The sequence below is a fragment of the Globicephala melas genome, chromosome 20, assembly GCF_963455315.2.
Source record: "Globicephala melas chromosome 20, mGloMel1.2, whole genome shotgun sequence".
Taxonomy (NCBI): Eukaryota; Metazoa; Chordata; class Mammalia; order Artiodactyla; family Delphinidae; genus Globicephala; species Globicephala melas.
In genome coordinates, this window is record NC_083333.1 from 18,852,239 (window position 1) to 18,874,792 (window position 22,554).

Genomic DNA, 22,554 nt, shown 5'->3' on the forward strand with positions numbered 1-22,554 from the left:
ATTGGGGGCTTCCCTGGTGTCACAGTGGTTAAGAATCCGCCTGCCAATGCAGGGCACACGGGTTCGAGCCCTGGTCTGGGAAGATCCCACATGCTGCAGAGCAACTAAGCCCTTGCGCCACAACTACTGAGCCTGTGCTCTAGAGCCCATGAGCCACAACTACTGAGCCTGTGTGCCACAACTACTGAAGCCCATGTGCCTAGAGCCCATGCTCCACGACAAAAGAAGCCACCACAAAGAGAAGTCCGCACCCTACAAGGAAGAGTAGCCCCCGCTCACCGCAACTAGAGAAAGCCCACGCGCAGCAGTGACCCAATGCAGCCAAAAGTAAAATTAATTAATTTTAAAAAACTAAGTTGGTATTAATTCAAACTACATTGTTATAAATTTAATGTGCTAATTGTAAGCCCCAGTGTAGCCACTAAGAAAAAACTAAAAAATCTACAGAAAAAGAAAATGAAGAGGGAATCAAACAGTATATGAAGAAAAAATTCATTCAACACAAAAGAAGGCAGTAATGGATGAACTGAGGGACAAGAAAGACACACGGCATATGGGAAACAAATAGTAAAATAACAGAAGTCCTTTATTGTCAGTAATTAGTTTACATGTAAATGGATTAAACTCTCCAATTACAAGGCAGCGATTGGCAGAATGGATAAAGAAACATGATCCAACTATATGCAGCCTATAGGAGACTCTAGGTACAAAGACAAATAGGTTGAAAATGAAAGGATGGAAAAAGATATTCCGTGCAAATTGCAACCAAAAGAGAACTGGAGTGGCTACACTAGCATCAGACAAAATAGACTTTAGGTCACACTGGTACAGGAGTCACTGAGGACACTATATGTTGATAAAGGTCAATCCGTCGGGGTAAAACAACTGTAAACATATACTCACCCAGCAACAGAGCCTGATCAAAATTAGCATCACTGGAGAAAAAAATAAACAGTTCTACAATAATACTTGGGGACTGCAGTACCCCACTTTCTATAATGGATGGGACAGCTAAACAGAAGGTCAGTAAGGAAATAGAAGATTTGAACAACACTCTAAAGCTGACAGACGCATCAGTCCTTCACCCAACAATGGCAGAGTATACACTCTTCTCAAGTTCACATAGAATATTCTCCTGGATAGACCATAAGTTAGGCCTTAAAACAATTATTTTTTTATTTTTATTTTATTTATTTATCTTTGGCTATGTTGGGTCTTCGTTGCTGTGCGTGGGCTTTCTCTAGTTGTGGCGAGTGGAGGCTACTCTTCGTTGCGGTGCACAGGCTTCCCATCGCAGTGGCTTCTCTTGTTGTGGAGCACAGGCTCTAGGTGCTCAGGCTTCAGTAGTTGTGGTGCACAGGCTTAGTTGCTCCGCGGCCTGTGGGATCTTCCTGGACCAGGGCTCGAACCCGTGGCAGGCAGATTCTTAACCACTGTGTCACCAGGGAAGCCCCAAACAATTCTTAGTTAAATAGATTGAAATCATACACAGTATCTTCCCTGACAACAATGAAATGAACCTAGAAATCAGTAACAGAAGGAAAACTTGAAAATTCAAAAATACGTGGAAATTAAACAACACAGCCTTAAACAACCAATGGTCCAAAGAAGTAGACACAAGGGAAATTAGAAAATAGTTTGAGACAAATTAAACAACACACCAGGACTTACGGCATGAAAGCCATGAAAGCAGTTCTCAGATCTTTATAGCTGTAAATATCTTTATTAAAAAGACGAAATATCTGGGAGAAAATATTTGCAAATGAAGCAACTGACAAAGGATTAATCTCCAAAATTTATAAGCAGCTCATGCAGCTTAATAACAAAAAAACAAACAACCCAATCCAAAAATGGGCAGAAGACCTAAATAGACATTTCTCCAAAGAAGATATACAGAGTGCCAACGAACACATGAAAGAATGCTCAACATCACTAATCATTAGAGAAATGCAAATCAAAACTACAATGAGATATCATCTCACACCAGTCAGAATGGCCATCATCAAAAAATCTAGAAACAATAAATGCTGGAGAGGGTGTGGAGAAAAGGGAACCCTCTTACACTGTTGGTGGGAATGTAAATTGATACAGCCACTGTGGAGAACAGTATGGAGGTTCCTTAAAAAGCTACAAATAGAACTACCATATGACCCAGCAATCCCACTCCTGGGCATATACCCTGAGAAAACCATAATTCAAAAAGAGTCATGTACCAAAATGTTCATTGCAGCTCTATTTACAATAGCCCAGAGATGGAAACAACCTAAGTGTCCATCATCGGATGAATGGATGAAGAAGATGTGGCACATATATACAATGGAATATTACTCAGCCATAAAAAGAGACGAAATTGAGCTATTTGTAATGAGGTGGATAGACCTAGAGTCTGTCATACAGAGTGAAATAAGTCAGAAAGAGAGAGACAAATACCGTATGCTAACACATATATATGGAATTTAAGAAAAAAAAATGTCATGAAAAACCTAGGGGTGAAACAGGAATAAAGACACAGACTTACTAGAGAATGGACTTGAGGCTATGGGGAGGGGGAAGGGTAAGCTGTGACAAAGCGATAAAGAGGCATGGACGTATATACACTACCAAATGTAAGGTAGATAGCTAGTGGGAAGCAGCCGCATAGCACAGGGAGATCAGCTCGGTGCTTTGTGACCGCCTGGAGGGGTGGGATAGGGAGGGTGGGAGGGAGGGAGACGCAAGCGGGAAGAGATATGGGAACATATGTATATATATAACTGATTCATTTTGTTGTGAAGCTGAAACTAACATACCATTGTAAAGCAATTATACTCCAATAAAGATGTTTAAAAAAAAAAAGACGAAATATCTTAAATCAACAGCTTAACTTTACACCTCAAGGAACTAAAAAGGAAAAGCAAACTAAATTCAAAGCCAACAGAAGGAAGGAAATAATAAAGGCTAGAGCCAAGATAGACAAATAGAGAACAGAAAAACTAGAATCAAGAAAACCAAAAGTTGTTTCTTTGAAAAGATAAGAAAATTGGCAAACCCTTATCTAGACTGAATATGAAAAAAAGAGAAAATACACAAATTAATAAAATCAGATATGAAAGTAGGGACATTGCTATTGACCTTATAGAAATAAAAAGGATTGTAAAAGAATACTGTGAATAATTATACACCAACAAATTATATAGCCTAGGTAAAATGGAAGAATTCCTAGAACAGATCAACTACCAAAACTAACTCAAGAAGAAATAGAAAATCTGAAAGGACTTATAACAATTAAAGAGGTTGAATCAGTAATAAAACAAACCTCCCATTAAAAAAAAGGAAAAAAAAAAAGGACCACATTGTTCGCTGGTGAATTCTGCCGAACATTCAAAGAAGAATTAACAGCAGTCGTTCTCAAAGTCTTTGAAAAGAATGGAAGAGGATGGCATCCTTCCTAACTAATTCTATGAAGTCAGCATATTACCGTGATATCAAAACCAGACAAAGACATCACAAGAAAACTAGAGACCAATATTCTTACGAATATTGATGCAAAAGTCCTCAACAGAATACTAGCCAACTAAATCCAGTAGCATGTTGAAAGCATATACACCATTTACCAAGTGAGATTTATCTCAGAAATGCAACATACAAAAATTAATTGATATAATATATCACATTAGGGACTTCCCTGGTGGTCCAGAGGCTAAGACTCCACGCTTCCATTGCAGGGGGCGTGGGTTCGATCTCTGGTCGGGGAACTAAGATCCCACATGCTATACAGTGCGGCCAAAAAAAATTAAATTAAAATTTTTTTAAAAAAATCAAAAAAGGGGGGGCTTCCCTGGTGGTGCAGTGGTTGAGAGTCCGCCTGCCGATGCAGGGGACACGGGTTCGTGCCCCGGTCCAGGAAGATCCCACATGCTGCGGAGCGGCTGGGCCCGTGAGCCGTGGCCGCTGAGCCTGCGCGTCCGGAGCCTGTGCTCCGCAGCGGGAGAGGCCACGACAGTGAGAGGCCCGCGTAACGCCAAAAAAAAGCACAAAAAAACAACTTGGAAGGCTCAGGAAGTGCCTGGAAACCCAACCTTGAAATGACCTTTCCAAGGTTGTTGGCTTGCAGATTAAGAACCATTAAGTAAAGGGAGGGGCTCTCAGGGTCTCTGGGATAAAGAAAAAAATACACACACACACACACACACCCCTGCATTAATAGAACGAAGAGGAAAAAAACCATACAATCATCTTCACTGATGCAGAAAATGCACTTGACAAAATTCAACACCTTTTTATGATAAAACACTCAAAAAACTAGGAGTAGAAGGGAACTTGTGATATGTCTCACACCCTCGGGGAATCTCCTCTTTGCTCTTCTATAAAACTAGTGTTCACAGACACCCACGTAAGCTCTGGGGGGTGTGGATGTGCATTTTGCCTGTTCTGCCCCAGGGACACCAGACCTCAAACATTTGTCCATTTTAAAAATACGTTTTTAGTAACGAATGACCAAAATAATAATTGCTAACATTTATTTTTGCTTTGTAGTAAGCATTTTGCTAAACAGCTTTTCATGATCATCTCATGTATAGTCCCTATAATTCTATGAGGTAGGGAATATATTGTCCACATTTTACAGTCGAGCAAATGGAGAAAAGTAAGGAACTCGTTTAAAGACACAGAGTTAAGATGGGGTCAGTATTCTGAATGTTTTTCTGAGTGCAAGTACCTAATTCTGGATAAATCTTACTGTTTACTTACTGACTGTACTGAGATAAAGAAAATTGGGTGAAAAGAAGCTAACATTTCAGGTAATTCTACATAGGCTATGAAGTTTAGAATATTGACATTTATAATTCTGGAACACTTGCTAAGACTCATGGAGACAGCAAAATTTTCAGTAATTTTTCGAAAATCCATTTCTGGCTCTGCCAATCAGCAGCCACCTGTTTGCTGAGAGCACGCTTCTGCCCAAGCGGTAGAATTCAGTGTTTTCCTTGCGGCTTGACCTTAGAAATGTACTGTGTCAGGGTTCAGCCAGGGAGCAGAAGCGGTAGCAGGTGTGTGCGGACCTCGTCAGATCCATTTACCCCAGGGGCCGCTGGAGCCGCAGGCCTACGGGGCAGCTGTCAGGGAGGAGGTGGAAGGCGGGCTGGGAGGGATGGGAGCGCCTCCTGGCTTCTGCTGCCTTTGACCTTGGGGACAGGGAACTGAGCACACAGTCCTGGCTCCAGAGTCAGGGGCCCCGGGGGAGGAACCGAGGAAAGGTAGGGCAGCTGCTTCTCCTGCCGAGGGGAGACCAGCATCAATACACGTGTCTTCCCGGGCGTTTTGCCTGCTTCCTGCCAGGCCTTATTAATAGGTATTTAGATTTTCCGTAGGTGTGTTTGTTTTTGCTATTTTGCATGTGATCTTTAACCAAGTTCTCATTGGTAATTGATGACATATAGGAAAGCTATTGGTTTGAAAGTTGATCTTGTCTCTTACAGGTTTTCTGAAGCCTCTGATTTGCTCCAGTAATTTCTCAGCTTCTCTGTATTTTCTGGGTAGGTGATGTTGTCAGGCGTAAATCGTGGGGCTCTTGTCTGTCTCCTTCAGCGTGTGCACCTCACACGTCCTACCTGTGTGACTGCACCGGGCAGGCTGCAGAGCCCGAGTGCTGGCAGCTCCTGCCAATTTCCAGTCCCCTGAGCTCTGCTCCGCTCCATTCCCAGGTGCCGGCACTTAGCCCGCCAGCTCCTCGGGTGGAGTGTGTGCTCTGTTGAGAAAGTTGTGGCAGCTGCCAGCAACTCCGTATCCTGAGGAAGGAGAGGGGCCTGGTCGCGCCAGCTCCTCCGGATGGAACGTACATCCCTTATCCTGAGGGTGGCCCAGAGACCTCTGCTGTTTGCATTTCACCTGGCTTGGTGATCCTCTGGCGTTTGGTTGGAAACTGCTGTTTATAGTAACCTTCTACTTATAATCTGGGCTCTGGCTTCTCCTACTTTAGTTTGCTGTCAATCTGACTCCATCAGCTAGCTTTTCATCAGCTAGGAATTCCTCAAAGTGTCTAGTCCACTAATGGTATTTGAAGCAAGAGGAAGAGTGATATAGGTGTTTAGTCTGCACTTTGATCTAATTTTTAAACCTACCTTTAAATTGTTAACGCTTCTTCTTCATTTTAGTTGTGTGTGTTTGTTTTAAATATTTATTTAGGCTGCGCCGGCTCTTAGTTGTGTCGTGCGGGATCTTTAGTTGCGGCACACATGTGGGATCTAGTTCCCTAATCAGGGATTGAACCCAGGCCCCCTGCATTGGGAGCACAGAGTCTTAGCCATTGGACCGCCAAAGGAGCCCCTGTTTTTTGAAAACAGCATATAATTACTGCTTCTTGAACCATATCTGAGACATAAGAGGAGGCGAAATCTCCCGCCCTTTTCCACTTCTGTCTCCTCACCCAAAGGAACAGTCATTCATCTGAAGCAGGTTGGATTCCAGGACCCTGGTGAAGCCATATTTATTAGTGGATAAGCCCCTGTATACGGACATTTCCCTCACATAAAGAGCTTCTAAAAATCAAGAAAAAAATGACCAACAGCCTAATAGAAAAAAATGGGCAAAGCATGTGGAAAATATGTAGAATGTTTATGAATCAGTCCTACGACCCATTACTTCCTTCCCTTTCCTGGACCAACCCACCTCACACTTTCTTTTTTCTTCTTGGTTTTGTCACCTATAAATGTTTCCATAAACAACCTATTTTGTATTTTGGTTTTTCATGTTCATTCCTCTTTTCTGAACGGAGCCATTCTTACATATGCCTTCGTTCCTTGTTTCTTTAACTTAGGTTTACGTTTGTGAAATTCACCCACATCAGTGCATGGATCTGTAATTCATTCATGTTCCCTTTTGTGTAGGATCCCATTGAATGCAGACACCACACTTATCTATTCTACCTTAGACAAGCTTTTGCGTGGTTTCTATTTGGGGCTATTACAGTGCTGCAGTGAATATTCCTCTACAGGTACCAACACACACATGTGAACAGTTTTCTCTAGAGCACACCTAGTAATGGAATTAATCATAGGCTTTATTTATTTATCTTCAATTTTACTAGATAATACAAACTGTCTTCCAAAGTGATTGTGCATGGGACTTCCTTGGTGGTCCAGTGGTTAAGACTCCACGCTTCTAATGCAGGGGGCGCAGGTTCGGTCCCTGATGGGAGAACTAGGATGTCACATGCCACGTGGCGTGGCAAAAAAATTTTTTTAAATTTTTTCTGTAATTGATTTTAATTATTTATTTTTGGCTGCGTTGGGTCTTTGTTGCTGTGCGCCGTCTCTCTCTAGTTGTGGCGAGCGGGGGCTACTCTTCATCGCGGTGCGCAGGCTTCTTATGGCGGTGGCTCCTCTTATTGCGGAGCACGGGCTCTAGGTGTGCAGGCTCAGTAGTTGTGTCTCATGGGCTCTAGAGCACAGGCTCAGTAGCTGTGGCGCACGGGCTTAGTTGCTCCGAGGCACGTGGGATCTTCCTGGACCAGGGCTTGAACCTGTGTCCCCTGCATTGGCAGGTGGATTCTTAACCACTGTGCCACCAGGGAAGCCCTAAAAAAATTTTTTTTAATTTTTTTAAAAACCAGAGTGGTTCTACAAGTACTTCACATCCCTGATGACACTTGATATGGCCTTTGTTTTGAGTAGTTTACAATGTCGTGTTAGTTTCAGACGTACAGCCAAGTGTTTCAGTTTTATATATATATATATATATGTACATTATAACTGATAATTTTCATTATAGGTCATTACAATATATTGAGTAGTTTCCTGTGCTATACAGTAGGTCCTTGTTGATTTATCTACTTTATATATAGTGTGTATCTGTTAATCCCAAATTTGCAATTTATCCCTGCCCCCTTTTCCCCTTTGGTAACCGTTTGTTTTCTGTGAGTCTATTTGTTCTGTAAATAAGTTCATTTGTATCATTTTTTTTCGATTCCACATGAGTGATGTCACATGGTATTTGTTTTTCTCTTTCTAACTTCACTTAGTATGATAACCTCTAGGTCCATCCATGTTGCTGCAAATGGCATTATTCCATTCTTTTTTATGGCTAATACTCCATTGTATATATGTACCACATCCTCTTTATCCATTCATCTGTCGATGGACATTTAGGTTGCTTCCATGTCTTGGCTATTGTGAATAGTGCCATTATGAACATTGGGGTGCATGTGTCTTTTCAAATTAGAGTTTTTGTTTTTTCCGGATATATGCCCAGGAGTGGGATTGCTGGATCATACGGAACTCTTGATATTGCTTTAATTTTTAATGTTTGGGAATCTGGTGGCTGCCTGATTGTTTGCTTGTCCTGATTGTAAAAGTAATGCGTAATTTTTTTTCCAGTAAATACAGAGAAGTATAGAGAAGTAAAAACTATCTGTAATACCATCACTCAGAAGTATCCTCTGTAATGTGCTGTATACTTTCAGACTTTTTTCTTATATGTACTCATGGTTTGGTTCCCAAACTCTGGGCCAAGGTGCTATGGGGATAGCAGTGAATCCACAGGCACATTTCAGAGTATTTTAAAATTTCAAGGGAAACAGAATGAGGCTTAATGCCTGTTATACACCACGCAAGCTATCACCTGAAGGCATTTCACAGCTCTAACATTAGAACGCATGTATTTTTTTAATGATGTCGTCATATCTTTGCAAAACTTATCTCAGCAGTTGCTGTGATAAAAAGTTGTGTGAAAGAGTGTGAAAAACGCAGTGAGGGGGCAGCGTCCAACCTGGCCTCAGGGCCTGAGCAGTTGTTCAGTGCCCAGCAGGTGCAGGCGTCCACTTAAGAATGAGACAAAAAAGACGATTATTTTTTTCCATTTATGTGTATTATTTTTAAAATAGCTACTAAGTTGTTAGGCTATGAGTAACTATCAACTTAACTAATTAATGAATACGTATGTCTTTTGGCCACAGGGTGCCGTGAAAAACATACTGCTAAGGCACTAACGGTGCCACTGACCAGGGAAGTTTGGGAACCTCTCTGTCACACACTTTCAAAAAAACGAATCTGAGATCACACTGTGACAGTCTGGCTTTCAGAATGTCCAGGGACCTTCTCCAGGCTGTGGGCCCCTGCTGGGGGTCAGCGGAGGTGGAGGTGTCTGGTGGGGTCCTTGTCTCCGCTGCCCTGAAAAGTTCTTGAATATTTCATGGCCTTAGTGCGTGAAGGGCCCACTTCTTTGTAAAGAAATAACTTACTGCTGTTTTGTAAAAATGACATTAGTCATCAGTTTTAAAAATTTAAGTAATACGGAATTATACAAAGCAAAGAGGAAAAAAATAATTCCAGATTCCTCCTCTCAGAGATAACACTACTTGTGACATTTGGTGGATGTCACTCCAGATCTCTCTCATACGTACATACACGTGAGGATAGAAAGTAAATAAGCTGATAGCAATGGGATTATCTGTAGTACTATTTTTAAATGCAATTAAATTTACTCTTAAATTCAATGAAAGACTAAAGTGAAACTGAACTGCTGAATTTCAAGTGAGGTTTCATAATGAGACAGTATTTAATTTAAATATCTTAGTGTAAAAAAGAGTTATTTAAAAAAAGAAGTTGAAGGGGCTTCCCTGGTGGCGCAGTGGTTGAGAGTCCGCCTGCCGGTGCAGGGGACACGGGTTCGTGCCCCGGTCCGGGAGGATCCCACGTGCCGCGGAGCGGCTGGGCCTGTGCTCCGCAGTGGGAGAGGCCGCAGCAGTGAGAGCCCAGCGTACCGGGGCGGGGGGGGGGGGGGCGGGGGGGGAAGAAGTTAAAGCTTGTTTAGACCCCACCTTTCAACCTTTCATAGGATTTACTGATATGAAAACATAATTTATGCTTTCTCCCACCTCTGCATTCCCTGCCTCCTGATTTTTTAAAAAACATTATCTTTACATTTACCTTCTGTTCTGTGCTCACAACTCACATTGTTCTTGAGCCTTACTTCCTTATTTCCATATTGCCGGTCCTTCTACCAGAGTCCAATTCCTGAATTACTTTGATTGCAAGCAGTTTTTTTTTTTTAATAGCCAGGGGTGCTGTATCTGCTGAGGTGTTACATGCTTGAGGATGTTTATGTGTTTGTTGGCTTTATTGAGCATCTGAGGGACAGTTGGTCCTGGGTCACATTTTTCTTGCTTCAGAACTTTATAGACATTGCTGTAGTGTCCGCCAGAAATTAATGCAGCTATGCAGAAGAAATTGCGAAGCCACCTGATTTTTTTTCCTGCTTTGTAGGTGATTCGCTCTTTCTTTCTAAAGATCTAGACATTACTTGTCATCCGAGAACAGAACTGTCATCAGGCTCTTAGTATTGATTTTTGTTCGTTTTTTAGGCACAGAGTACCCATTAAAGTGTCAGACTTCATGCTATTACTTGTTTGAATACTTCTTCTGTTCCTTTTTCCAAGAACAGCAGTACATATATTAGCATTAATTTTTCTGCCTTTCATCCTTTCTATTGTACTACTATATAGCATAAAAGTTGTCATTTTCATGTAGATTTCATTGGCATTAAGTACATTCACTGTTGTTCAGTTGTCACCACTGTCCATTTCCAGATCCTTTTCATCATCCCAAACAGAAACCCTGTACCCATTAAATAATAACTCCCCATTTCCCCCCCAATCCCTGGTACCTTTTATTCTTTCTGTCTCTATGAATTTTCCTACTCCAGGTACCTCATGTAAGTGGAATCCTACAATTTTTGTCCTCTTGTATCTGGCTTATTTCACTTAGCATAATGTTCTCAAGATTCATCCCTGTGGTAGCATGTGTCAGAATTTCATTCTTTTTATAGCTCAGTAATATTCCTTTGTATACATATAAATCCATACATTTGTGATGGACACTTGGGTTGTTTCCATCACCTATCATGAGTAATGCTGTGACGAACACTGGTGTACAAGCATCTGTTTGAGTCCCTGCTTTTAATTCCTTTGGGTGTAACCTAGTAGTGGAATTGCTGGATAGTACAGTATTTCTATGTTTAAGTTTTTGAGGAAGCGCCAAACTATTTTTCACAGTAGCTTGCACCACTTTACATTCTCACCAGCAATGCACAAGGGCTCCAGCTTTCTCCACACCCTTACCAACACTTACTTAAATTTTTTTACTGTGTGATTACAGGCATCATAATAGGTGTGAAGTGCTATCATTGTGGTTTTAATGTGCATTTTCTAAATGGCTAATGATGTGCAGCATCTATTCTTGTGCTTATTGGCTATTTGTGGCTGGCCTGGGGACCCCACTCGCGGCTGGCATCTGAAGGGCAGTCTTTTTGGAGATGCGGTTCTTTAACTTGTGGGACCTGATGTCGACTCCAGTTAGTTAGTGGCAGACTTGACCTAAGTTGTAAACGCCCAGTTGGTGTCAGATCAGTCCTTCCTTCAACTTCCCCGGCTTTCCTCTGCCTGCCCCAATCTGCCGCAGAACCCCTGCAGTGACATTTTCACTTCGGGTTTAGTGTTATTCAGCTCCAGGATTTCTGTTTGGTTCCTGTACTTTCTCTCGGTGTTGAGATCGTGCTCCTAGTTCCTTTACTTCTTTGTCTCCGTCTGGGCGTATTCATTCGGGGACAGTGTCTATTAACCTTTTCTTCCTGGTAAGTGGCCATACATTCTTGATTCTTTGCGTGCACAGTAATTTTGTATTGAAAACTGGGCATTTTGAATGTTATAATTTCATTAAACAGTTTCTGGCTGTCTTGAATAATGCTGCTAGGAACATTCATGTAGAAGTTTCTGTGTGGACATGTTTTCAGCTCTTTGGGTATGTACCCAGGAGTGCAGCTGCTGAGTCAGGTGGTAACCCTGTTTCACTCTTCCTGGAACTGTGAAATTGTGTGGCGGCGCCATCTGGCATTCCTCCCGGTAACGCCTGAGGGCTGCAGGTTCTCCGCATCTGCGCCAGCGCTTGCATCTGCGTTTACTACAGCCACTCAGCGCATGTGCAGTGGTATCTCCTTGGAGTTTTCCTTTGCATTTGTCTAATGGCTAAGATGGTAAGCATCTTTCCATGTGTGTATTGGCAATTTGTACATCATCTTTGGAGAAATGTCAATGCAGATCGTGTGCCCATTTTAAAAACAGACTATTTTGTAGAGAAGTTTCAGGTTTAGGGTTTAATGCTAATAACGTGACTCATGGTGGGGGGCACCTACGTAGCTTCAGGAGGGCGGCTGGTCATCAGAAAGACCACCTGAGCACCATCACCCCTGTACTTGACCCTGTGCATCTCTTCCACGTGGCTCTTCCTAGTTGTATCCTTTATAACAAACAAGTAATCCTATGGGAAGTGTTTTCCTGAGTCCCTGGTAAGCTGTTCTAGCAAACTACTGAACAAGGAGAGGGTCACAAGAACCCCAGTTTATAGACAGTCAGTCAAAAGTATGGGTGGCAGTCTCATGGGACTGAGCCCTTAACCCATGGGGTCTGACACATGGTTAGTGTCACAGTTGAACGGAATCACTGCACATCCTGCTGGTGTTGGAAGATTTGGAGAATTGGTTGTTGGCGTGAAAAGCCCCCCCGTTTGGTGGCAGAATAGAAATGACTCATGCTGCTCTTTTTTTTGAGGACAGGGTGATGACTTCCAAGCTCCTTAACAAGTCACACTGGAAAGAGTCTTAATTTTTTTTCTGACAGCGTGGCAGTGGATTTTTAGATATGACAACAAAAATGAAAGCAACAGAAAAGATAGATAGATAAATTGGGCTTCATCAAAATTAAAAACTCTTTGTTCATAGAGCAGACACTATTGAGAACGTGAAAAGATGGGCTACAGAATTGGGGGTGGAAAATACTGCAAACCACCCATCTGATAAGGACCCAGCATCCAGAGTGTATTACAAACTCTTGCAACAAACAACTCAATGTAAACGTGGGCACATTTCTCCAAAAAAGATACACACATGGCCAGTAAACCTATGCAATGATGATGTCATTAGTAATGTGCATTAGAACTGCAAACTAAAATGACAGTGAGACACTTCACACCAAGATGGTATAATAATTTTTAAAAAACCAAAAATCACTAAATGTACTAAATGCTACTGAATTATACACTTTAAAAGGTTAATTTTATATGAATTTTATCTCAAAACTTTCCTGGGTGTTTGTTTTATCCCACAGCATCCTATTCTGTAGCATGGTGACAATATTTGGTGCTCTCCCTGAACCTTGCAGCCGCTGTCTCCTCTGACTGGTCTGTACCAGCTCTGCCCGCTTGCCTCCGCAGGCCAGAGGGGGGAGATGGCCCAGGGGAACACTGCTCTCCAGGTCATCGAGTGGGCTTTGTGTTGGGGAAGCCCAATGTCAGTCATTCCTTTTAGGATTTCCTATTTGGGTTGGTCCAATTCCCTATAAAAGGCTCTAAAACTCTCCATCGAGAGGTGCAGCCACACCTGCTGGCATCTGGGGGCTGAGCTGCCGGAGAGAACACAGATTTCTTTTTTAATTAATACAAAAGTTTAACGAAAATTTAAAAGGCAGTAAGCTACAAGTTATCATATAGGTAGAAATAGTACGCGCTCGCATTTTAAAGTGTTTATTTTATAAAAGCTTACACGGAGGCTTCCCTGGTGGTGCAGTGGTTGAGAGTCCACCTGCCAATGCAGGGGATGTGGGTTCATGCCCGGGTCCGGGAGGATCCCACATGCCGCGGAGCGGCTGGGCCCGTGAGCCATGGCCGCTGAGCCTGCGCATCCTGTGCTCCGCAACGGGAGAGGCCGCAACAGTGAGAGGCCCGCGTACCGCAAAAAAGAAAAAGCTTACACGGCACTACATGGGACCGGACTAGACGGCACTTTGTACAAACTCACCAACAAGACTGAACACGTAACAGAGAAACAAAAAGACAACGTGACCAGCGGTTAATGTTAGAGGACCTGCTTTCCTGGAAGACAAAAGATATTGACAGCATAAAGAACACTTCAAGCCGGGAAAACCAAATTTACAGATTTAAAAACCATGATAGAGTTAACGGTTGGGAGAAAAGTTCACTTAAAATTATAACTCTTTTCTTAATCTTCAGTAAGCAGTAAGATCGTGCAGACTTTCAGAATAACTAAGCACACATCACTGGTATCCTCTCCACACATAGTTGAGAGCGAAACCACTGTCCCAGTGACCAGGGTCACTTCCCATGCTTCCTGTGTGGCATGTCGTTGTCGCTGCTAGTTTGTGGGCTGGGGTGATTCCGTTTCAGCCACGGTCAGTGAAAACTCTTATTAAAATTCCTGCTACCAGGACAGCAAAAGCTAAAACTACAGCCGCCCCGCGATACAAAATCAGCTGGGCCCCCGTCAAGACCTCCCCGATGGTGGCCACCCCACACGAGCTGTTCTCCACCAGCTGCGTGGTCTGGCTCTCAGGTCGGATGACGTCAGGTAGGATCACCCCATCGGCTACGTCTTTGTCTAGGATGGACAGATCTGTTTGCAGAGAACAGTGAGATATTTCCTTACGTGCTAGTCTGAGTAAAGGGCATTCCTGAAGGTGACATGAGCCTACGTTGTAAATGGTTTGTTACGTGTGGGGTTATTAAGCATGTTCCAGAGGGGAACACAGAGTTGGCCTCCCAGTTAGAGGCAGAGACGAGCTGCACTGCGCGAGGGAGCAGAAGCTCATGCACCGAGTTCCGGGCGTGAGAACCGGGAATCAGGACCCTGGAGAACGGGCCCCATAAATTACCTGTCGCGGTGGGCACGGCCTCCTTCGTCCCTCTCAGCCCGGCCCGAACCTGTGCCTAAACAAAGCATCACAGAGGTAAAGCAGGTGCAGTCAGGTGAGGCCAGTCACTGCTGTTAAACTGCGGTTAAGCTCCCTCGGAAACTACGCTACAGGTGACAGCATCGCTACAGGTGACAGCATCGTGCGCGGTCTTGCTTGGTCCCGAAAAAGCCAGCGACAGTAGAACGCCACACCGGAAACCATATTCTTCACCCCAATATCAGCTCACAAACATGGCATAAAAAGCCACTTGTTGCCATAATTACAAACTTAACATGTTTTTCGCACTGTGCCCTTTACTGCTCCTAAATCCCGATAAAAGGAACAAAGTCTAAAGATAAATGGTACAATCACCTAAGGGGTAGCTTAGGGTCCAACTTAACGTCCTGTACACTTCATTCCCTCCAGCGATCACACTGAAGGGAGGAAGGACACGATAGGTCAGCATAAGGAAAGGCAGAAGGGCTGCGAATCCTCCAGGGTGGTCAAGACGCAGACTGTGGCGGTTTGCACGCCTCAGCCCCTCCTCGTGGGTTGTCCAGGACACCTCCCCTCGCCGACCTCCCACCCATCTCCTCTCACACCCGGACACAGTCAGCGGGGCTCACACTTCAACACAGAGACGCCCAGAGGATCAGGATCTGCTCCTGAACCCGCAGGACAGGTTCTGCCCCAAGAACTTCCCTGATCACAGGCACTTAGCAATTTGCATTTCTTAGGAAACCATGGACCAAAAGATCCTTTTGAAGACGCCTAAAACTAGACAACAGATCAGGAAACACTACTGCTTTTCTAAGACTACCACACCAAAACAGCAAAATAGTTTCTTAGCTAATTCTCTTTCTTTCTGGCTGAGCCCTGCTTGGTAGACACTAAATTAACTCCACATTAAGAGGAAAACGTGCTGACACAGGATTTCCTTTTGCCCCCAACTCTCACGTTGGATGCATTTCACTAAACAAAGTGCGTCATGCTGCCAATGGATTTCTTACCATTTTCACCATGAAAGATTCCTTACCTGCCCTGGGATCAACAGGGCCCCATCTCTAAGAGGACCCGCCCTCTGTTACCTGCTCTGCCGCTCTGTTCCAGTTTATCCTCCAGATGTACACCAAGTAGAAGAGGGTTTGAAAGAAGACACAGGCCGTCAATCCGGACCAGAGACCTGTGGGTGGGAAACAAGTATCCCATTCAGATTTTCTGCAGTCCCCCTCCTGGCATCATTAACATTCTCCCGTAACTACTGTATCCATAGCGCCACCTGCAGCTTCCGCTACAATTTTAGATAATTATGGACCAGGATCAGACGCATGCTTACCACTGACCAGGTTTGATTCCAACTCTAGTGGGAACCCTCTGGAAGGCTTTAGATGGGTGTGTGCATGTACCTGTGAGACTGATGTTTCTAGAAGCCCACTTTGAGAACCATCTCTCCAATTGCTGTGTGCAAGAGATGACTGAGAAACATTATAAACAATGCCTATCTCCTTATGAGAAGAAACTATTTAAATCACTTAAATATCATTGCGTAACAAAGTGGATATAAAATACCCATTCACATATGAATAACTGCACTACAAAGCCAGCTGTCTAGGCTTGAGTTGGAACCCAGTACAAACTGGGAATTAGTCTGCTAACCTGTTCACATGTCTGGGGCCCCACGTTGGCAAGAGGTCACTGAGGCTGGGCCTCCCGTGGACTCCCGGCCATTTCACTGGAATAACCTCTCGAGTTGAGAAGCAGATGGATGGACAGTTTATACCCTTTGATGGACTGATTCTATTCCTAGGAACCCATCCTAAGGAGAGACTCAGGAATGTCGTTAACGGTTCATATACCCGGGATGCTCGTCACAATGTTATTTAAAAGAGGAGCAACTTACAGCATCGCTACTTATTAGAGAATTGCTAATCAAAACTACAATGAGGTACCACCTCACACTGGTCAGAACGGCCATCATTAAAACATCTACAAATAAATGCTGGCGAGGGTGTGGAGAAAAGGGAACCCTCCTACGCTGTTTGTGGGAATGTAAGTTGGTGCAGCTACTATGGAAAACAGTAAGGAGATTCGTCAAAAAACTAAAAACAGAGTTGCTACATGATCCAGCAATCCCACTCCTGGGCATATACCCAGACAAAACTATAATTCAAAAAGATACATGCACCCCAATGTTCATAGCAGCACTATTCACAACAGCCAAGACATGGAAACCACCTAAATGTCCATCAACAGAGGAACGGATAAACATGTCGTACATATACACAATGGAATACTACTCAGCCATAAGAAAGAATGAAATAATGCCATCTGCAGCTACATGGATGGACCTAGAGATTATCACACTAAGTGAAGTCATTCAGAAAGAGAAAGACAAATACTATATGACATCACTTATATGTGGAATCTAAAATATGACACAAATGAACTCATCTACAAAATAGAAACAGACTCATAGACACAGAGAACAGACTTGTGGTTGCCAAGGTGGGGGGGCGGGTGGGGGAGGGATGGATTGGGAGTTTGGGGTTAGTAGATGCAAAGTATTACACACAGAATGGATAAACAGCAAGGTCCTACTGTATAGCACAGGGAACTATATTCAATATCCTAGAATAAACCATCATGGAAAAGAACATAAAAAAGAATGTATATTTATGTATATAACTTAGTCACTTTGCTCTACAGCAGAAATTAACACAGCATTGTAAATCAGCAATACTTCAATTAAAAGATAAAAGGGGGGCAATTTAAATGTCCACTATTAGAGAAGCATTAAATAAACGATACAAGGAAATGCTAGACAATTACTAAAAGCCATGTCTTTAACATGGGACCGGGGGAAATTACATATTCAGTATAACCCCACTTCTGTGAATAACAGAAAATACTGGGAGAAAAATAATTTTAAAAGGCTGGAATAAAATACATTGAAATACGTCAGGGTTTATATTTGAGGAGTGAACTAGAGGTAATTTTAATTTTCATCATTATATTTTTTATGTATTTTCACAAGATTTCCATGTTGTTAATGTATAATTAATAGTTTAAAAGTGTTATTTAACAAATCTGAGCACCTGCTAAGTAAGTCCAATAGCGAGAAGCACTTTTATGGACAAAAAGCGAGATCTGCCTTGTTCTTATTCTAAAGAGCTCAGTGTCTAGTAGAGGAGAGGTTTTTAGGTTTTTTGCTTTTTTAAAGCAAAGCTGAATTGTGAAACCCCAGCAGCTCATCAGGCAGAGGCTCTGGCTCTTTGGTTAAACGGTGTTTCCCTGGTGTCGACGGCGGTGCTTGGAGGGATGAGACCGAATAAATACTTGGCAGTTGTGTGTCCCAAGCAGAGAAGGGCGAAATCCTGCTTGACGCTGATCGAATACCCCACAGGCTCCCAGCCTGAACCGGTCAGCAAGAGACATGACGCTGAGGACAGTTACTCATTAAGCCATCACATGACAACGTTTCCAAAGAGTCACGATAAGAAACCAAGCACCTCTGTTTGTGTGGACACAGAAGGCTCTCACGACAGCTGCGGGATTAAAATTTCACAGAGCAACGGGGACAGATTCAAACTTGTTTACACGGTAAGAATGTACTGGTTGGCACAGAACAGAAGGATCTACTTGAATACATACTGCAGCGTTGGGTCAGTCCTCGAATCAGACTATATTCTGCAGGAAACACAGCTCATCGTTGCTAAGGAGATCCATAGAAATTGCAGATGTGCATATGGATGCAGAACACACAACTTACCCCGAAAGCACATGACAGATTGTTTTGCACAATTCTATACAGTTAGAATCTTGGTAAAATGGATAGATTTCTGAAAACATGTATAATTTGCCAAAGCTGACCCCCCTCCAAAAAGATAAAGTCTAAGCAAACTGATTTCAGAGCAGAAATTGTGAAAGCTGTAACAAACTCCTCCAAAATGCCTGACATGACAGTTTCATATAATTTAACCAAACCTTTATAATAATAATATTCCTACACTATGTCAATTGTTCCAGGGAATACAAAAAGGGAACATTTTTAATTTTCCTTATGTAGTAAGTGTATATTAATACTGTTAATGTCATAACTTTACAAAGATTACACAAAGAAATGAAACTACTGACCAGTCTTATAACTACCATTGCAAAATTCTTAAATACAATATTAGTAGAATCCAGCAGCTCACTAAAAGAGTAGCACATAATAATCAGGATTGTTCAACATGAAGAAATCAAATAATATCATTTATCACCGTAAGAGATCTAAGGAGAAAATTTATAGGATCATCTCAACAGGCACTAAAAAACTTAATTTTTAATTAAAAGTATTAATGGGATTGTTTCTTTATACTAACAATTGTATTGCACTTCTGTATACTAACAACGAACTATCAGCAAGAGAAATTAAGGCAACAATCCCATTTACCATTGCACCAAAAAGAATAAAATACCTAGGAATAAACCTACAGGTAAAAGACCTGTACTCGGAAAACTATAAGACACTGATGAAAGAAACTGAAGACAACACAAACAGATGGAAAGATATACTGTGTTCTTGGATTGGAATAATTAATATTGTTAAATGACCATCTTACCCAACACAATCTATAGATTCAATGCAATCCCTGTCAAAATACCAATAGTATTTTTCCCAGAACTAGAACCAATAACTTTAAAATATGCATGGAAAAACACAAAAGAATAGCCAAAACAATCTTGAGAAAGAAGAACAGAGCTGGAGGAATCACATTCCCTGACTTCAAACTATACTAGAAAGCTACAGTAATCAAAACAGTACCGTACTAGCACAAAAACAGACACATAGATCAATGGAAGAGAACACAGAGCCCAGAAGTAAACCCACACACTGTCAGTCTACGACAAAGAGGCAAGAATATACAACAGAGAAGAGACAGTCTCTTCAATAAATGGTGCTGGGAGAACTGGACAGCTACATGTAAAATGATGAAATTAGAACATTCTCTAACATCATATACAAAAATAAACTCAAAATGGATTAAAGACCTAAATGTAAGACCAGATATCATGAAACTCCTAGAGGAAAACACAGGCAGAACACTATTTGACATAAATCCTAGCAATTTTTTTTGATCCATCTCCTAAAACAAAGGAAATAAAAGCAAAAATAAACAAATGATGCCTGATAAAACGTAAAATCTTTTGCACAGCAAAGGAAAATCTTTTGCACATCAACAAAAAGTGAAGAAAACCTACTGAATGGGAGAAAGTGTTTGTAAATGATACATGATCAATACAGGGTTAGCATCCAATGTATATGAATAGCTCATACAACTCAACATCAAAAAAACCCAATTAAAAGATGGGCAGAACTGAATAGAAATTACTCCAAAGAGGACATGCAGGTGGCCAACAGGCACATGAAAATATTCTCAGTATCACTAATCATCAGTGAAATAGAAATCAAAACCACAACAAGATATCATCTCACACCTGTCAGAATGGCCATCATCAAAAAGAAGACAAATAACAAGTGTTGGCAAGGATGTGGAGAAAAGGGACCCTCGTGCACTGTTGGTGGGCATGTAAATCGGTGCAGCCACTATGGAGAACAGTATGGAGGTTCCTCAGAAAACTAAAAATAGAACTATCGTATGATCCAGCAATTCCACTCCTGGGTATATATTCAGAAAAAACAAAAACATTATTTCGATAAGATACATGCACCCCAACGTTCATAGCAGCATTATTTACAATTGCCAAGATATGGAAGCACCTGTTTATCAACAGATGAATGGATAAAGAAGATTATGGTAGATAAGTATTCCACTGGAGATCAGCCATAAAAAATGAAATTTTTTCCATCTGCAGCAACATGGATAGACTTGAAGGGCATTATGCTAAGTGAAATAAGTCAGAGAAAGACAAATACTGTATGATCTCACTTATATGTGGAATCTAAAAAAATACAATGAACTAGTGAATATAACAAAAAAGAAGCAGACTCACAGATACAGAGAACAAACTAGTGTACCAGTGGGGAGAGAGAAGCAGGGAAGGGCAAGATAGAGGTAGACGATTAAGAGGTACAAACTATTATGTATAAAATAAGCCACAAGGATATATTGTACAACACAGGCAATATAGCAAATATTTTATAACAACTATAAATGGAGTATAACCTTTAAAAATTGTGAATCACTGTATTGTACACCTGTAACATACAATATACGTCAACTATACCTCAGGTAAAAAATTTTAAATTAAGAAATAAAAATTTAGGACTTCCCTGGTGGCACAATGGTTAAAGAATCCACCTGCCAATGCAGGGGACACGAGTTCAAGCCCTGGTCCAGGAAGATCCCACATGCCACGGAGCAACTATGACCCAGCAATCCTACTACTGGGCATATACCCTGAGAAGACCATAATTCAAAAAAGAGTCATGTACCAAAATGTTCATTGCAATTCTATTTACAATAGCCAGGACATGGAAGCAACCTAAGTGTCCATCAACAGATGAATGGATAAAGAAGATGTGGCACATATATACAATGGAATATTACTCAGCCATAGAAAAGAACGAAACTGAGTTATTTGTAGTGAGGTGGATGGACCTAGAGACTGTCATACAGAGTGAAGTAAGTCAGAAAGAGAAAAACAAATACCGTATGCTAACACATATATATGGAATCTAAAAAAAAAGAAAATGGTCAGAAGAACCTAGGGTCAAGACGGGAATAAAAATGCAGACCTACTAGAGAATGGACTTGAGGATACGGGGAGGGGGAATTGTAAGCTGGGACAAAGTGAGAGAATGGCATGGACATATATACACTACCAAACGTAAAATAGGTAGCTAGTGGGAAGCAGCTGCATAGCACAGGGAGATCAGCTCAGTGCTTTGTGACCACCTAGAGGGGTGGGATAGGGAGGGTGGGAGGGAGGGAGACGCAAGAGGGAAGACATATGGGGACATATGTATATGTATAACGGATTCACTTTGTTATAAAGCAGAAACTGACACACCATTGTAAAGCAATTATACTCTAATAAAGATGTTAAAAAATAAAAAAGTACTAGAGGAGAATATAGACAAAATGTTAAAATCCTATTGTAGCAGTTCTTGCCAGAACAAGAAAAAGGCAAAAACACTAGAAAGGAAGGAGTAGAACTACTTCTATTTACATGACATGCAATTACATTTGACAAAACTCTCAACCATTTTTGTTGGGGACTTTCAGTAAAGCAGAGTCCATGGATACTTCCTGAACGTGATTTAAGAAGACATGCACACGTTTGTTAACGTATGTGTGTTTACATCGTGTGTATTTATGTATGTCAGCCCCCAATCCAGCATGCTATTTAGTAGAGAAACATCAGAAGCACAATCTTTGAAGTCCTGAACAAGACAAGCATTTCCACTATTACCACAACAATTTATTATTCTACTAGAGGCTTTAGGCAGGAAAAAGACCTCAGTGGTGTAACATCTGATAAGGAGAATATAAAGCTATTTGTACACGATATGATTGTATACCTGGAAAACCCATGAGAATCAACTGAATACTACTCAAATAAGAGGAATTCAGAATTTTAACAAGCTACAAAATTCACAGACAGTAATTAACAGCCCTCAAATATACCAACAACCACCACTTAGATTACAGGATGGAAGGGAAGGCCTTGTCTACCATGGCCACAAAAGGATAAAATGGGGATAACCTTAACAAGAAATGAGCAAAAGCTTTACAAGGAAAATGATAAAAACTATACTGAGCAGAGGCTAACATTTCCAAAATGTTCGTCCAGTATTTGAACATAAAAGCTGAGGGTGGGACTTCCCTGGTGGT

At 41.8% G+C, this 22,554-nt stretch overlaps 1 protein-coding gene and 1 pseudogene across 1 annotated transcript in view; one reads left to right on the forward strand and one right to left on the reverse strand.

Moving 5' to 3' along the window:
- LOC115855777 (receptor-binding cancer antigen expressed on SiSo cells pseudogene) overlaps positions 1 to 22,554 on the forward strand; it is a 111,211-nt pseudogene that overhangs the window by 32,466 nt on the left and 56,191 nt on the right.
- Positions 13,573 to 22,554, reverse strand: part of LOC115855775 (multidrug and toxin extrusion protein 2-like) — a 50,023-nt gene continuing 41,041 nt past the window's right edge. The window contains exons 10-12 of the mRNA XM_060290803.1: positions 15,802 to 15,896; positions 14,693 to 14,747; positions 13,573 to 14,433 (exon numbers count right to left, since the gene is read on the reverse strand). Coding sequence (XP_060146786.1) covers positions 14,204 to 14,433; positions 14,693 to 14,747; positions 15,802 to 15,896 — 380 coding nt within the window. The 3' untranslated portion in view covers positions 13,573 to 14,203. The remainder of the gene's footprint in view (positions 14,434 to 14,692; positions 14,748 to 15,801; positions 15,897 to 22,554) is intronic.